Genomic DNA, 17,488 nt, shown 5'->3' with positions numbered 1-17,488 from the left:
TGGTGACATTGCAAACATGGTTTCAGCCCCCTAACTGCCTCTTGCCCAGAAGGCCCAGAGAGCACCCGCGGGTAGGTAACCCCCTGCACCAAGGACGGACTCTCTGTAACGAGGACTCTAAGGCCTTTTCGAGCCCAAGGAATTTCCTAAGGGAGTCGGGGCAATCTGGGAAGACTGCATGGAGTAATGCACATCTGAGCCTTAGAAGTCAAGTTAGAGATCACCAGCAAGGCTGGCAGAAGGGAATTCCAGTGGGAGGTGCAGCCTAAACAAAGGTGTGGTGCTGGGACTGTGGCTGTGTTCAGCATGCTGGGCCAGAGGCAGGGATGCGACGCCTCAACCCCCTCCCCAATCAGCATTTCCCTGGTGGAGGGGTCGGGGTGGGGTAGTCCACGCAATGAGCAGATGTGGTTCTGCCAGCTATGCAGAGAGCAAGATCTTCTCTGTTGCACCCGGGCCCTGGGATGCATCAAACGTGCAGTGGCAGATGCAGCGGTAAGGCTGACCAGGGCCGATCCCAAGAGCATGGGCATCACGCCCCTAGGACCTGGGTTTGCTGCAGAAGGTTCTTGAGCTGGGCTTCAGGAGGCTAGCTGGCCCCCTTTCATAATAATGTCAGAATGAAGGTTGAAGCTATTTTTTGAAACCAGATCCATGGGAAGTGTTTCAGAACCTGTTCTAGAATTCACAGGGCTCGTTTTTACAGACTGGAAAATGAACCGCTGAACCTGCGGGCACCTGCTTGCCGCTGGGTCCCCGTCGGCAACACACTTCATTATTGAGCACTCTCCCCCTGGATGTATCCTGTAATGAAAATGCATTTTAAACAGCTCCACAGGCTGTCTCTCTGCTAAACGGTGTGCCCTGGAAAACTGGTTGTCCTTTTATTCTTCCCGTTAAGACTAACGTGAGTTATGTCTTGTTTCTTCACAGATTATTGAAGACAATCCCTTAGGGTCTCTTTGTAGGGGAATATTGGATCTCAACACCTATAACGTCGGTACGTACACCTACGGGCGGAGGATGGATTCCCACCCACGTCCCCTACCGCTGGGCATTGGAAGCGCCCCAGGCAGGGAGGGGACTGCCGTCAGAGTCTGTTGCCTCGCCTGTAACACGCATATAAAACAATTAGTACCCCTAAAAGGTTGTGATAGGGGTTAAATGAGATCCGGTGCATGTAATCTGCTTAAAATACCGCCTGGCCTACAAGAGCTCAGAGATCTTAGCCGATGATATTACTGAGCACATAATTTCTCCTCGCATGGCCTTTTCTTTCTAGAAAACAATTTCTCTGCAGAGAGAATCTATCGCCTGCCTGTCTCCTAGCTTCTGGTGGGCACTGGAGATCCTTGGTGCTCCTGGGCTTGTGGTTCCAATGCTCCTATGTCTCCCTCTGTCTTTGGGGGCCGTCTTTCTTGTGTCTGTGTCTCAAATTTCCCTCTCCTTTCTCTGGATTGGGAAATCCTAAATCCAGAAGGATCTCTTCTCAAGATCCTTAAGGACATCTGCAAAGATCCTCTTTCCAAGTAAGGTCATTTGTAGAGGTACGGCCGTTAGGCCGCAGACAGAACTTCTAGGGAACACGACTCGGCCCGCTCTCGGGCTGTGATGTAGGGGAGAGGCCAGACCCTGCCTGCCACAAGGCAGACGCCCCTGTCCCCACGGACCAGGCCTGTAGCTGCTATACTTGGGTTGGGTTTGTGCAGGACGTGGCTCGGGCAGCGTGAAGTCTGGCCTTCCCATCCAGGCCACTCAGGATTTTCACTGTTCTCTCCCCCAAAGTGAAAGCCCCCCACGGGAAAAACCAGAAGCCGTTTGTGTTTATCCTGGAGCCCAAGAAGCCGGGCGACCCCCCCGTGGAGTTTGCCACGGACAAGGTGGAAGAGCTCTTCGAGTGGTTTCAGAGCATCCGGGAGATCACCTGGAAGATGGACACCAAGGTGGGCACTCGGCTCAGCTGCGCTCACGCTGCAGAGGTGGGGGGCTGGGGTCCGGGCTCCGGAGGACAGGGCAGACATGGACCGGGGTTGGGCCACAGGTGTGCCGGTCACGGAGTGGAAAGGGACCCTGGCGGTCCCCTGGCAGGCTACGGCTAGTTTGACTCTGCAGGAGGCTCAGGGTAGAGTGATTATTAGGGGCCTGTCTGACCCTGCAGAGCGCTTACCACTGCTCTTACCAGAGCGAAATGCAGCTTCGCTGGAAGGCTCTCCACCCCCGCAGGAAGGGTTCTGAAATCAAGCCTGGCTCTTCACGGCTTCTGCTTCTGATCTACATTCCTCCTTTAATCGGTTTTTACATCTGCTAATTCTCCTTACACGTGAAGGTGAAGAAAACACCAGTCCACAGAACCCACCCAATCCCGAATCCTGCCCCTGGGCAGCACCGGCTGTATGAGGAGCTGGTGTGGGAACAGGGAAGAGCCCCTCTCCCCGCCCCCCAGTCCTGAGGAAACCAACACGATGAACACCCAGCTCACTGCTGGCTCCCTGCTTACATCTCAGTGGCCCTAGGAGCGGGGTACTCCAGTTAGCCTCATTTTCTAGTTGTGGAAACTGAGGCACAGAGAGATTATTCAATATGGCCAGTGGGCACAGCCAGTAAACAGAGGGTCAGCGTTTGAGCCCATGTCTGATTCGAGTTCCTGCTGTCCTAACCAGGTGTTAGGAAGCCTCTCTCACCTAATCATCAGCTGTCCCCTGAACACTTGCTACCTGCACATGGCTCCCTGGGGACAGCTTTAGGCATAAGTGGTGCATGGCCCCATTCCTTTCCTAGTCCTGGCTGGAGTTAACCAGGAAGGCTTCCTGGAGCAGGAATGATTTGGGTAGAGCCCAGAAGCAGGAGTGAGCTCATGGACTGGCAGAGGAAGGATGATTTTGGGGTGTGTGTACAGTGTGAGAGCAGGAGGTCATTGCTGTGGTTCAGAGGGACCCAGGATGTGATCTTGGGGGGATTTTATTTTATTTTATTTTATTTTTTTTTAATATTTTACTTATTTATTTGACATAGAGAGAGAGAGAGAGAGAGACAGAGTGAGCACAAGCAGGGGGAGTGGCAGGCAGAGGCAGAGGGAGAAGCAGGCTCCCCACAGAGAAGGGGGAGCCCGATGCGGGACTCGATCCCGGGACTCCGGGATCATGACCTGAGCCGAAGGCAGTGGCTTAACCAACTGAGCCACCCAGGCGCCCATCTTGGGGAGATTTTAGAAGAATCTTCTCCAGGAGATGATGTATAAAGGACAAAGCAAGGTGCTAACAAGGGTGAGGTCCAGTGCAGAAGCATCTGGTTTCATCCCTGGCTTGCTGTGGAGCATGGATACGCTGCTCAGCCTTTGTGTACTGCAGTTTCTTTGCAAAATGGGCACAAATTCTCCCTCTCAGGGGAGATGGGGGCTACCCTATGTAATACCCCTCACACACTTAGCGTGTGAGGCCTGAGGCTAAGCAGCGCTGTAAATGGTGAAGGGTATCATTTGCACATAATTTTCTCTCCAGGCTCCCCCTTGGCCAGAGGAAGAAAGAGTCAGAATTTGGGGAAACATGAGAAGGTGGTCTGGTTTAGGGGGAAGCAAGCACTCATCCTTACACAGATGGAGATCGATTGCACAGTGTGTCCTCCAAGGGGAAATGGCATGGGGCTGGGGGCCTGGAGAGCTTTTGTCACAAGCTGTGATGGGCGAGGGCAGAGGTAGCCTGCAGCAACGAGGGGGCTCAAACCAGGATGTGCAGCGCCCACGAAGCTGGGAGGTCGTGGGCTTTGAGAACTCTAACAATATGGTTTTAGGGGAATGGATGGGGCAGGAGTCTCAGAGCAGAGGGTTGAAGAGAGTGGGGTGCTGACACAGGAGACCCTCGCCCCCCCCCCCCCCCCCCCCCCCGCTGTTCTTGGGAGCTGTGCCCAGGGACCCAGCTAGCCCCCGGTTCTGGGTGGAAACGACGTAGGAATTTCGGAAGGGAGGAGGGGGGGGGGGGTAGGGCAAAGGAACACTTCCAGCTGTATTAAGGATCTGAGCCTGCAGGAGGCCAAAAGGGGGTGGGGGAGACGGGGTCCCGGGGAGGAAAATGCAGCCCAGCTTCAGGGCTGACGCTGGGGGCTGGCTCCAACAGGAGAACAACATGAAGTACTGGGAGAAGAACCAGTCCATCGCCATTGAGCTCTCGGACCTGGTAGTCTACTGCAAGCCGACCAGCAAGACCAAGGATAATCTAGGTATGGCCTCCCTGGGCTCTGCCCCAAACCTTCCCTGCAAAGCCTGGTTTCCTTTGGAGTCAGGGGCTGTCACAGGGCAAAGTGAGAGAGACTCCTGTTCCTTCTCCATGGCTCTAAGTGGAGTTTGTCCTCAGGGCAAGTGTGCAGCTGAAACGGGCCCTTCTGGGGTCTTCAGAAGGAAGACTCCCAGAAGGCACATGAGTCTCCCCTTGCTGCTCTGAGTTACAGCAAGCTTGATGGGAAAACCACCCCCCGTTTGCTCGCTTGCAGTCCTGGCGGCCAGAAATCCAACTTCAGTGTCAACAGGGCTGCAGTCCAGGTGCTGGCAGGATCCTGCTCCGGCCAGAAGCTCGAGGGGAGAATCCGGGCCTTGCCTCTTCTAGTGGCTACTGGCATCCCCTGGCCTGTGGTCATATCTCCCTCTCCCTAATACACAGACCCTACCTTTAGGTCCCAGATAATCTCCCCCTTTCAGGCTCCTTAATTTAATCCGATCCGCAAAGTCCCTTTGCCGGATGAGTTACAGTCACAGGCTCCAGGAAGCAGGACCTCGAGGCTTTGGGGGCCATGGATCGTGCCACAGAAGGATTCAAAAATGAATCTTCTCCAATCTCCAAAGGAGCAAGTTCTTTGCCCTAATGAGATCCTGTTCATCTTTTCCTCCCTCTTTGTTTGATCTCAAGCATCACTGATTCCACGACGGAGGACCAGAGAAACAGCACTGAAGCCTAGTTACCAGGCACTGGGCGGCGGGTCCCTCAGAACCGGACTCAGCAGGGTTAGGGGCCGCCCGCCACAGGTGCACGTTGCTGTACCCCCTCTGATCCCACCCCTACCTGCAGGCAGTGGACTCTTCCTCCGCCGTGGTGCCCGGTTCACCCATCTTCTGCACAGTGTCTTTGAGGAGGAAGCCAGATCCTAAGATCGCCTCCTGCTGATCCCTCCGGCCATCCCACCGTGTCCCCTTCTGTAACTGTACCACTCTGGTGTTTTGGGGCACAAGCCTGGTGGTGGTTTTAAACAAGAAGTAAATTACACTGATCCCAGAGTGAAAGCCTTGTGGGCACACTGGGATCCTCGGAGGGCGAGGGTCCAGAGCAGTACTGGTTGTGGCAAGAGCATCCTAACCACTGGGCTGTCTTGGCTCTGAGGTTCCTGATTTCAGTTGACCACCTGCGCATCCAGCGGGGGCAGCAAGCGTTACCAAAATGCATCAGATGGAGTAAATGGCGTCTCCCTCTCTTTGTGCAGAAAACCCCGACTTCCGAGAAATCCGCTCCTTTGTGGAGACCAAGGCGGACGGTGTCGTCAGGCAGAAACCCATCGACCTCCTGAAATACAATCAGAAGGGCCTGACCCGTGTTTACCCAAAGGGACAGAGGGTGGACTCCTCCAACTACGACCCCTTTCGCCTCTGGCTGTGCGGCTCCCAGATGGTGGCACTCAATTTCCAGACTCCAGGTACAGGAGCACTGATGGTGGCATCGCTCCAGGCCCAGTCTGCTGGGGCCACCAGTGTGACCGGTGTTCCAGAAGCCGTCAGGTTTCACCCAGCATGCTGGTATGAGGCCCAGCCGTTGAACGGAGTGATGGGACATGGGGCATTTGTATCTGGCAGGCTCTGAGGTGGCAGGTGACTGACACGTTGCAGAGTGGCTGAAGGGAGAGAGGAAGCACTTGAGCCCATGTAATGAAAAAGCCCAGGAGTTGGCACCGAGCTTTAGGCATAGCTGGATCCAGGTGTTCGGTGGCCGTCTTCAGGGAGCTCTTCTCCTGGCCCATCCTTCTTGGAGGGCTTCATGCACAGACTCTTGCAGAGATGTTCACTGCTGAGAAAAGCCCACACGCAAAACTTTTTGACACCAGTGGTGGTAGCAGCATAAATCTCAGCGTTGTGCTCTTTGGCTGATGGGTCTATGCATCAGTAGGTCTCCTTTAGTATCGTCTTAACGTCTGCGCAGGATTCCACTGAATGGAACCCTAATCTATTTAACGGGTCTCCCCCACCAAGGCGCTTCTCTCATTTGCTCTTAAGGACGGCCCTGCCCTCTGTAAGCTTACATGAGCATCGCTGCACACACGGGGGAGGCCAGCGGCAGGACCGAGAGCTCAGAGCGCAGCTTCGGTCCCCCCGCGTTGGCGTTTGGGCCCACTTTCCTGCGGTGCCCCACTGGACACCTGCACCTGTTGTCCCTGAGCTCCGAGGCCTCACCAGACTGCCCTCCAGAGAGACCTTGGGTGGGAATGCGAAGTGGGAAAATGTTTGAATATACCTTTCCAGCAGTGACTTCCCTTATGGGGAGTAAAGTGAACCAGTTTTCCATGGATTTGGGAAGCATTTTCTTTTCTGCAAACTGTTCGTGCTTCTTACCGCATCTCGCTAACGGAGTGGAGGTATTTATAGCAACATCATCAGAACGCTTTCGTTTGTGGATCTTTCCCTGTCATTTGAGTTAAAATGATTTTTTTGTGTGTGCAGCCTATCTTAAGTGAAATTTTAAAATTAACTCAGAAAAAAAATTTAAGAAATTTTGAGCATTGAGTAGGTTTTAGTGTCATACTTAGAATGGTGTTCACCAGTTGGGATTTTTTTTGAAACGCATAATTTAACAACTGCCTGAAATTATTTTTGGAAACAGGTTTAAATCACCCCCCCCCACCTAGCACCACCGGCCCAAGAGGCTACGTTTTCTTACAGCTACAGTTCCCTTTCCTTCCCAGACAAGTACATGCAGATGAATCATGCCTTGTTCTCACTCAACGGGCAGACGGGCTACGTCCTCCAGCCTGAGAGCATGAGGTCCGAGAAGTACGACCCCATGCCACCAGAGTCCCAGAGGAAGATCCTGATGACTCTGTCTGTCAAGGTAACTCAGGCCTTCACCTCATGACACGTGTCAGCTTGTTGAAACCATCAACACCCAGTCACTGTTTCAGGATCTGAATTACAGGGCACCCCAGGGTGGCCAGTTTTAGGGGGCGAAAATTGTTAAAAATGCATCCAACTTTCAGACAATGTATCGTCTCTTAAGAGTTCGGCTTTCTCCTCTTTTGGAAACTATGCAAGGTAGAGATTTGAATTGCATTTCTCACATGAGGAAGAAAAAAAATGCAGCTTGTGTAATGAAAAGTCTTTTTTTAAAAAAATACCACTTTCTCCTCTGTCCTTTCCTGGGCTGTCTCTGGAGGTTGTCTGTGGGCACAGGGGTGCGCATGTCTGTGCTTAGGGGAGGTCTATGGGTGTGAGATGGCATCAGGGTTCCGATCCTGGCTTCTCCAGCCCTGTTTCCCCATCCATAAAAGGGAAGCAGTTGGGTGGTCCCCACAGAGGGTTGTCAGGCGGACTTGGACCTCCTGTGGTCTGACTCCAGCACCCAGACTGAGCTCTAAGCTGCACTAGGGAGAATTCCAGTACTTACCTTTGGTGTCCTAGGTTCTCGGGGCTCGCCATCTCCCCAAACTTGGACGAAGTATTGCGTGTCCCTTTGTGGAGGTGGAAATTTGTGGAGCTGAATATGACAACAACAAGTTTAAGACAACAGTTGTGAGTAAGTTGCATCCGGTGGGGGATTCTGTGTACTTTTATTGTCTGGAGCTTTTCCTTCATCCCTCATGCCTGCTACAGTTCAGCTCGGGGGGAGGGGAAACACAAGACCCCACGATTAACTAGTTGGACGGGTACCCAGTGCTGCTCTTTGCTGTCACTCACGTCGGGAGTCCTGGGCCAGATCCCTGTGCTAGGAAGCCGGGGGGGGGGGTCCTTTTTGGGCACACCTCCCCCCCAGCTTTATCTACTGTGTCCAAGGCGAGGAAGCAGAGACACAGAGCGTGTGGCTGACCCACAGGCTACTGCCTCACCTGGGTGATTTTATCCCTCCAAGGGGAGGGAGACCCCGAAGCGAGGAAGAAATGGTCAGTGTTTTAAGGTCTGGGAACACTGCCCCTGGTACCAGTGAAACTGGCATTTCACAGGGCCAGGGGGTGGGGGCGGCTGTTGCCCTTGCTCCATGAGGCTGGTTCACCTCAACAACCCCAGAACCCCCTCCATTCTACCTCTTCAGAGAGCCAGACCCCCTCCCCTGCCCAGAGGAGCGGTATAGCTCCCCACTCTGATCTCTTCCAAACCTCCCCGTTCCCGGCTCTCCCAGCCCTACCCTACCCCAGGGAGCCGAGATGGCAACTGTAGCATTTTCTCTGCTTACTAAGGGCCAGACCTTTGACAACAGCTTTTCCAGGACCGCTACTGGAAAAATAAGTATTTCTTAGATCTTGGCATCAGTGCATACTTATAGGGCTGCTAAGGAGATTCCAAAAGCCAAGGGATAAGAGAGGTGGTTTTACCAGGAGGGGGTAGGACCAGTGGAGCCTCTGCTGAGCCTCAATCTCCTTCCAGATGACAATGGCCTAAGCCCTGTTTGGGCTCCAACACAGGACAAAGTGACCTTTGAAATTTATGACCCCAACCTGGCGTTTCTGCGCTTTGTGGTCTATGAGGAAGATATGTTCAGTGATCCCAACTTCCTTGCCCACGCCACTTACCCCATCAAAGGAATCAAATCAGGTAAGATGTTTTAATTAAGATGTTCTGTTTGGGCCAGCATCACTTTTGGTCTGTGCTGCTGGCTTTAGAAAAAATGAAGACACATTCTTCCTGGTTTGTATTAAATTGTTGCAAAATTGATTGGGTGGCTTGGACAGCTGATCACGTAAGGTTGTCACCATGAGCAGGCGTCAGGCCTCTGTGTGCAAAGCTGGATTAGTGGCTTGTCCACCTGGCAGTGTAGTTAGGTCTCATTTTGAAAGGCTAGCGGCTGCGGTATGCATCTCCCACTCTGCTGGGCCTGCACTGTGCCCGGGTGGGAAGAAAAGGGCTCTGAGCAGTCTCACATCTGCCTCTTCCCATGTCAACAGAGCTTCACTTTCCTATTCCATAAAATTGGAATGGTTGATAAATCTCCAGTTGTGAGTGCCTGGGTGGCTCCAGTCAGTTAAGCATCTACCTTCAGCTCAGGTCATGATCTCGGGGTCCTGGGATCAAGCCTGCTTCTCCCTCTCACCCCACTTGTGCTCGCTCTGGCGTGCACACGTGCTCTCTCAAAATCTTTAAAAACGCAAAAAAACAAACTGAGTCCCATCCCCTCCAATGCAGTAAGATAGACCACCCCCCCGCCCCCCGCCGCCGCCCAGGGAGGAGATTTGGGACGCCTGAGCTTGATGCTGCTTTGTAAATGTGGCTACCCTTATCTTGTATAGTTTCTCTGCTTTTACTCTCCTGATGGATTGTGTGTGTCACGTTTGACAAACAGGCCCTCAGTGGATGCTGAATTGTCTTTTCCCCTTTCCTTAGCATTTCTGAGGCATGAGTCATAAGATCATAGATCCTTCTGGAGTCCTCATGAGGTCACTGTTCCCCAAGGATCATTTTTCAAGAGAAACAGATCACTCATTTTAGTGGTTTATATACCAATATAGGCTTTTTTCTTGATGTTGTTTGGAAACCTTGTGTTTTGTTTCCTTTGTTTTTTTTCTAAACTTGAAACGTATCAGATATTCCCTAAATTTCTACCTTTCCTAGTATCCTAAATGTGATCGTTTCTGGCACCTGCCCAGCTAGCGAGGTGCTTAGAAAATGCAGGTCGCTGGGCCCGTTCCTAGGCGCTCGGCTCCCCCTGGGGATGGGGGTTGGGGGTGGGCAGGAAGGTGCAGGTTTCGCCAGCTCCTCAGTGGGCACTTCGAGAGGACTGAGCTGGGCTGCTCATCTTACCATCCAGGAAATAAATTCCTAAGTGCAGGAGTAGATGAAGACGGCTGTTCCTATAGTATTCACGTGTAAGTCCCCACAGTCTGATAACTTGGCAACCCCTCTTGGTTAACTTGCCGACTCCATCAGCTACTTTAAACCCAGCGGCGAAGCTGCAATTCTGTCATGTGCCCTTTTACAATACCAGACAAACAAAGCTTAAGATAGCTTGCTCTCTATGTTAACTGTGTCTTCTTACCCCACCTCCCCTGGGCTCACCCTGCTCTGCTGTCAGGACCTCGTTACCATGTCCTCTTGAAGGACAAGGGATGTGAGCTTTGTAGTTGCTCCTAATGCCTGGGAGAGAGGTCAGAGTTGATGAACCCTCCCTTATCTTGCCAGCCAAATTGTGTCCGTTAATCTAGAAAATGCTAGGGATTAGCTTGGAGATTTAAAATACAAAGAACAGGAGCACCTGGGTGGCTCTGTCAATTAAGCGTCTGCCTCTGGCTCAGGTCGTGATCTCAGGGTCCTGGGATCGAGCTCAGCGTTGGGCTCCCTCTCCTCTCCCTCTTCTTTCTCTCTCTCCTATCAATAAAATCTTTTTTTTTTTTTTTTAAAGAACAGTATGTCATAGATGATGAAAAATGTGACCCTTCCCCCAGCTGTCAGAATGGTAAGGACCTTGTCTCATTCCTGTGCAATTTCCAGCAAGGCCTGGCACATCCATAATCAGGGAAGGAGTGAAATTTCGCGTAGGGCATTGGGACCCTTCTGAACTCACAAATACACTCTTCCCATTGTTGTTAGGGATGCACTTAAGCTTTTGAGCCAGATGGAGCTCAGAAAGAAAGGAAAACATCATTTATTGCGTTTTGGGCCTTAAACTCTTTAATCCTTGCAGCAGTCCTGTGAAAGAGGTTTTATCATCTCTGCTTTTTAAACATGAGCGTTTTGCGGCCTAGAGATGTTAATTAACTTGCTCCAGGTCACACACCCGTAGTACCATAGCTGGGCTGCAGACCCAGGAATGTCTCACTGCACACTCCACGTTCTTCCTACTTGGCAGGCCTCCCCTACTCCTAATAAGCCAAAATACTGACCGTGCTTCAAAAGAGGTCTCTATTTCCCTTTCGTCTATGACACAACCCAAATCAACAAGGATAACACAGAACCAAACTTTCTGGTGAAACTGGAAAACACCCTTCCACCCTAACCCCAAGATGCGTTAAGGCCGCTCATGAAATGAGACCTGGCCATTGAAAGGAGGAACGTGGGGATGGGGCTCACTTCTCCAAATCTGGAGGCACCTGCTGAGTATTGGTTCTAAGCCAAAGGGCACTGCCACGTCACTGGAGTGTAGGGGCCATCTGATAGCCTTCCCAATACCATGGAGCGTTCAGCGGTCTAGAACATTCTAAAAGTCAATCAACACCTACACGGACTTCTACACTGTCCCCAGACCAGCCCTTAGAGATGTAGAATCTCAGGCCCCACCCCATTCCCCAAGCAAAATCTGCACTTTAATAAGATTCCCATAACATTAAAGCTGGAGGAGCACTGGACTAGACTGTGGGAATGCTGTAGGTATCCAGGCAAAAAACCAGACCAGCAAACGAGCCAAGAAAAATCACCTCACCTAGAAGGCGAGAGTAGGTCAGCAATGTCCTCAAAACCCTCCGGGGAAAGGTTTGACCTGAGAGTTTTATCCCCAAACTGTCACTCAAGTGTAAAACCAAAGAATGGATGCGTCCAAGTATGTGCCATTCGAGGACGATATGTCTCGTGAGGTGGTATTAAAATGAGGACAAGGTTAGCCAACGAAAACACTGATAGAGAAGTCCAATAAAAAGGTGGTGAGCACTGGACATTTGAAATTTACACACAATGAAATGCACAAATTTTCAATCGGAAGAACACTGAAAACAAGTATTGAGCTCCAGCTCATGAGATGCATGCCAACGTATACAGGAGGAAATGTACAGATGTAGTCATCTCACTTTGAAATATATATACACCTGTATGCTAGATGGAGGAATGGATAAATGTGATTAAAAAAAAAACAGTAAAAGGTTAATGGTAGGATCTAGGTGGCTGGTATACAGGTGTTCCTTGTAATATTACCTTAGCTTTGCTGTATGTTTGAAAACTTTATAACCAAGTCTCCCTTTGTGGAAGAATTATGGTTACAAAATGAAATACAATAGAGCTGACCCCTCAACAATGTGGGGGTTGGGGATGTCCATCCCTCAAGCAGTCAAAAAGCCACCTAGGATTCTTGACTCCCCCAAAACTTACTAACAGCCTATTGCTGACTAGAAGCCTTATAACAGTCTATTACACACTTTGTGTTTTATACTGTATTCTTAAAGCTCGAGGAGAGACTATGTTAATACATTTACATTACCATACTTATTGGAAAACAATCTGTGTATAAAGTGGACCTGCACAGTTCGAACTTGTTTGGGTCAAGGGTCAACAGTATTTACATGCAGTATCTTGTAGAGACAATAATTCAGCTATAACCCAAATTAGGGGAAGGAAGGAAAGAGGAGGTGTGGGCTTGCAATAAGCACATCAACTTCCTCCCCTGACCTAGTGGGGAGGGAGAGAGGAATGAGTCAAGCGACACTGTTAAAGGTTCTCCAAGAGAAGTAAGAACAACAGGACAAGCCAAAACCTGGATGGTGGAAGACACAGAGGGTGCAGTGTGAGTGCCCTAATCCAGGCATTGCTTGTCTGGAAGAATCAGAAGACAGAATGCTAATAAAAAGCTTTCGAGACAAACTAGGGCCACATCATTTCCAAGATACAATGTGAAATGAAAACCATACGTTACTATCATTAGTGACTTAAAAGAAACTCAAGACAGTATCTCGGGGAGATACTGTTGAAAGTGGCTCCTTCTGGGAGAAGGGATTAATAGTGGGTAGGAACGAGACTTCAGCTTTGACTGTGTATTTGTTGTGACTAAATTAACACAAGCAAATCGACCAACTTTTGAGATGTGTTGTCTTAAACATTACTTAATGAGGGGAAATCAGCTCTACCTCAACCCTCCCCCCTAAATAAGAAACACTTAAATGAGTGTCCTAATTATAAAGAAAGGCTTTCAGAGGAGGATCAATACTGCTGTGCTCTGCCAAGGGACAGATTTCCTCCTACTGGAAATCTTTCAGGATGAAACAGCGCCCCCCGCATCCTACCCTTCGTAAAGGCGGACACAGAGGAGGGGAGACAAGGGTGCATTACTCCTGTGAGTCTTTTGGCCTCTGGCGGACTTAGGGAATTGAACCATAGCTGCAGTCCCTCTAAATGTGTGACGTTCTGTACATTTTTCTTTCTTTCAAGTGGATGATTTTCATTTCTACATGGCTGAGATCTCTGCACTTCTCTGTGTGGGCCCATCCACTGGGGCTGCATTCTGGAGCCTCTCTTCCGGGCCATCAGGAAGGGACCTCTGGTTTCCAGAAAGTCAGCCACCAGCTTACCTGCGCCTGGCACTGGACATGCGATCCCTGGGTACCCTAAGAAAGCTAAGGTCTGACCTTAATGGCCTGTTTTTGCATTGCTTTTCCATTCTCTGCTGCAGGATTCAGATCTGTTCCACTGAAGAACGGATACAGTGAAGACATTGAGCTGGCTTCCCTCCTGGTTTTCTGTGAGATGCAGCCAGTCCTGGTGAGTGAAGAAACGCCAGCTGGGGTTCCCTGAGCTGTGTCCGCTGGTGGGGTGGCAATGGCCTATGGGTTTGGTTGGCCGATGGACTTAAACCCGTTGGGAAATAACTAGCGGGACATGCCACGTCATAAACATTCCTCCATAGTCCCAGGGTTTTCCTTCCAGCATCCTTCCTTCTTGGAGAATGCCATAGGATTCTTTGAGTTGGTCATGGAGTTGGAAAGCTGAAGCTCTTGGGAAGTTCCATATAGTTTCATTTCAGCAAGCAGAGTCAAGCAAGATAATGCTCTTTTAGAGCAGCTCATCTTTCCGGGGTGCTTTTCCCCCCACTAATGGTCTTGGAAGTCCCTTCAGAAGGGCTGAGAGCGTCCACCAAGGTCTTGTTGTGGCCTGTCCTGGGGAAGCACGTTCATAGGGATGGGCACTACTTTTGTCCTTCTCTTTGCTCCTGGAGGAGCCTGCCACCTTGGTCCTTTTGTCAAGACCTTGAAGATACATAGTCTCTCCTTTGATTAACCAGTTTGGAGAGGGTGGGAGGGGGGAGGGATTGGCCTCAATGAACGCAGCACCAAGCTGGGATAGTTCAGGTCTCGGGTTGACAGTGGGAGACTATCTGGATATGTGAATTTGGAGCTGCACAATCCTCTTGACAGCCCCTCCCACAGAATGGGACCCACTTGGCATGTGTTTTTGCAAGACCCCATGATGTGGTCAATCCACCCTTCTAAGATCTTCCCATTTCCCTACCACAAAACTCAGCCTGGGCTGGATGAGTGTGTGGTCACCCCACTTCTCTTTGGCTAAATTAGAAAAACCATGGTTCTGGACCCTAGTGGGCTGATGTGGCCTTGGTCATTGTGCCTGGATATGCATCTTTTCTCTTCCCGGTTGTTCTCTGGGTAGAGAAATCACAGCCTCTCACTTGTTGTTTGGCTCTAAGAACTACACAGGGATTTGGAAGTTGCTTATTTGGCAACTTCCAGAATAGAGCTGAGAACCATCCAACGGGGAAGGGAGATGGCAGGGGTAGAGATGCCTTTTAACAGCTGTAGCCATAGTCCGTGCAGTAAAAATTCATGAACTTGACTCAGAGGAGAGAACATTAGGCTTTTCTGCATAGCTGTCTGCCTTACATTCAGTTTTTGCAACCTTGCTAGTTTTCCACTTCACAGCATTTTATTAACATTGAAATGCAAGAGGATGCAAAGGTAAGGACAGACAGAAAGCAGTAAAAGCAGAAAGCAACACTTAAAAGGCACAGTTCTTTGGTGGCCAAAGACCCTCGGTGACAGCCAGAGGTATCACTTGTGTTGGTATAAGATAGGCTCCTGATGACAAAGTTGTGTCTTGAAAACACAAGGCGATAGATAATGCGAAGTTTTCCATTCTGAAATAAATTTGACATATCCGTGGCTTTAGACTCAAAATAAATGTTTCCATATGAAGTGAATAGTCACTTGAACCTTGAATGATGGATCAAAAAAAAAAAATCACCTTTCTTGATTCTTACTGTGATAGCAGTATTTGGTTCTGAAAGGACAACTCCATTAGTCATCAAGTCCTTGGTGAGAACGCCCAAGACTTAATTAAATGGCTCTTAAGTCGATTTATCACCAGTAAGACTGAGTTAAGTCCATTAAAAAGACCTAAGCCAGAATACATTATTTTGTATAAATGGCTGAACACACACACACAATACCCAGATTTTGCCTACTTTACACTCTTATAATTTGGGGGAATAGACGAGTAGATCCACTAAGCATTTGGTTTGATTTTCTCTTCCTAGGCCAGTGCCTTTTTTATGTAAGTGTAATAATAATACAAATCCTTATGTCCAGTTTCTTTTTTAAACTCTGGTATTCTTCACATTCGGGACCAGATCATCCTTTGTGGTGGGGGCTGCCCCCTGCATTTGGACTGTTGAGCAGCATCCCTGTACCTTGTATAACAACTATCTCCAGACATTGTTCCATGTCCCCTGGTTGGCAAAGTTGTCCTTGTTGAGAACTGCTTAGTGAAATTATCAACACTTTTCATACCGTTAACCTAATCTTATTTGCACTTAAATGATGGACAGGTTTTTCCATCGAGTGGACTGACCATAGATTAATCACCATTCCCCCAGTTGGGCATTTATGGAATCCACTGAGAAATAAGGCTTTCGTGAAATTTGTCACGTGATTACTATTTTCCTTCTTTAATTCAGAATTTCTTAGGATTCCCAGATATGGAATCAATTTATTTATTTAAGATATTATTTGTTTGAGAGAGAGGCTGACCACGAGCAGGAACAGTGGGGAGGGCAGAGGGAGAAGCGCCGACTCCCCGCTGAGCAGGGAACCTGATGTGGGGCCTGATCTCAGGACCCCCGGGATCGTGACCCAGGCTAAAAGCAAACACTTAACTGACTGGGCCACCCAAGCACCCCTGGGATCAGCTTATTTAGCAGAATGGTAAACCTATAAAATGGAATTAGTAAGCTTGAAGACCCCTGGCTTAGTCAAGCTTACTTCTCCCTGGGCCACAGAAGGATCTGGGATTCTGTTGCCTGGGGAAAGGCAACCAGCATTTCCTTGCTGTGTATGTAAAGCCCATCTACAGACATTTCATGGAAAAATGATGTGATAAACTTGGTTTCAGATGGAGATGGGGATGGGGCAGCCTCGGTCTAGACGTTGCTCTACAAAGCTTTGTAAACAACTTGGAAACATTATAAATAATTTGGTAACACCAGCAGCAGAGAAACTTTTAGTCCATGTTTAAAAGAAAATGTATTTGTCTAGATGTAGCTTCCTCCATGCTGGAAGACTCCTGGGAGGGGGCTGTGGGGGCCACCCCGTGGAGCACGGCAGGAAGTGAGGGCAGGGTGGAGGGTGCCAAGGGGAACGTGGACGTGCCCAGATCTGCTCTCTGAAGGAGTTTTGGCAGAAAAGGTGTCTGAGCTCATTTCAGCGGATGGTTTTTAAGCTTTAATTCCACATCCGTCCCCTGGTTCTCAGGCACTCAGAGGTGCCATTTGGAGTTTCCGCCCCACGGTGTGACGAGGCGTCTCTGGGGAACTGAGCTGGGGTGTGTGGGAGACCTGGGCTTTCTCCTTGCCCAAGGTCAGACCTTGTTTTAGTTATTACCGTATCCTCTGTCATGCCAGGGAGAGACGCTGGGAAACAGCCTCACAAAAGACTTCTCTGAGCCAGTAATTGATCCAGTGAGGGCTGGACGGAGTTTAAAGCTCCAGAAAACAGTCAATGAGCACTTCAAGCTGCTTCTCAAGAAGCCATTGACATGTCACAATTGCTTTATCAATGCTCAGTCCTTTGCCTTGTTAGCGGCATACATGGTTTACAAAAAATCTTTTCAGTGCCGTTTTATTACCTACTACACTTGAGAAGTAGTAAAACAAAGGGGGAAGAGGGTGAAAAAAATCCCCATAAGCTACCCATACCTAACCACGGGGAGCATTTGGGCCGATTTCCTCTTTGCACATGGTAGATCCACAGTTGGATGCATACAGTACGCACGAACACGTGCCCTTTACCTACTTCAGAGATGACTTGACGCCTTTTTCTAGGTTATGATTTTCAAAGCCATGAATGCCTGTTTCATCAGGTGAGGGTCCCTCATTCACTTAGCCATTCTCCCAGGGATGGACGATCAGGTTGTTTGCCATTTTTTACTTTATAAATAATGAAGTCTTCATAAACCTTTTTTTGATTAAAAATTATTTCCTGGAGCTAGAGATTTAGTAATGGCATACTAGATCAGAAAGAAAAAACCTGCATCTTTGTGAAAGCATGTTGAACTGTTCTCTGCAAGTAGTTTCTTTTAAGCTGATGTATTATATCCAGTCTTGCCATT

The 17,488-nt window shown here is 49.5% G+C and overlaps 1 protein-coding gene and 1 long non-coding RNA gene across 2 annotated transcripts in view; one reads left to right on the top strand and one right to left on the bottom strand.

Moving 5' to 3' along the window:
• Positions 1 to 17,488, bottom strand: part of LOC113936076 — a 58,219-nt gene that overhangs the window by 5,936 nt on the left and 34,795 nt on the right. Inside the window, exon 2 of the long non-coding RNA XR_003524190.1 lies at positions 7,632 to 7,721. This is a non-coding gene — a long non-coding RNA (uncharacterized LOC113936076). The remainder of the gene's footprint in view (positions 1 to 7,631; positions 7,722 to 17,488) is intronic.
• The window catches only part of PLCG2 (phospholipase C gamma 2), a 141,157-nt gene that overhangs the window by 105,901 nt on the left and 17,768 nt on the right, over positions 1 to 17,488 (top strand). Inside the window, exons 24-31 of the mRNA XM_027618978.2 lie at positions 934 to 1,000; positions 1,786 to 1,943; positions 4,110 to 4,212; positions 5,464 to 5,673; positions 6,934 to 7,079; positions 7,646 to 7,760; positions 8,606 to 8,773; positions 13,545 to 13,633. Of these exons, the coding sequence (XP_027474779.1) occupies positions 934 to 1,000; positions 1,786 to 1,943; positions 4,110 to 4,212; positions 5,464 to 5,673; positions 6,934 to 7,079; positions 7,646 to 7,760; positions 8,606 to 8,773; positions 13,545 to 13,633 (1,056 nt within the window). The remainder of the gene's footprint in view (positions 1 to 933; positions 1,001 to 1,785; positions 1,944 to 4,109; positions 4,213 to 5,463; positions 5,674 to 6,933; positions 7,080 to 7,645; positions 7,761 to 8,605; positions 8,774 to 13,544; positions 13,634 to 17,488) is intronic.

This window comes from Zalophus californianus, chromosome 17, assembly GCF_009762305.2.
Source record: "Zalophus californianus isolate mZalCal1 chromosome 17, mZalCal1.pri.v2, whole genome shotgun sequence".
Lineage (NCBI taxonomy): Eukaryota > Metazoa > Chordata > Mammalia > Carnivora > Otariidae > Zalophus > Zalophus californianus.
This window is presented reverse-complemented; position numbering and strand designations above follow the sequence as displayed.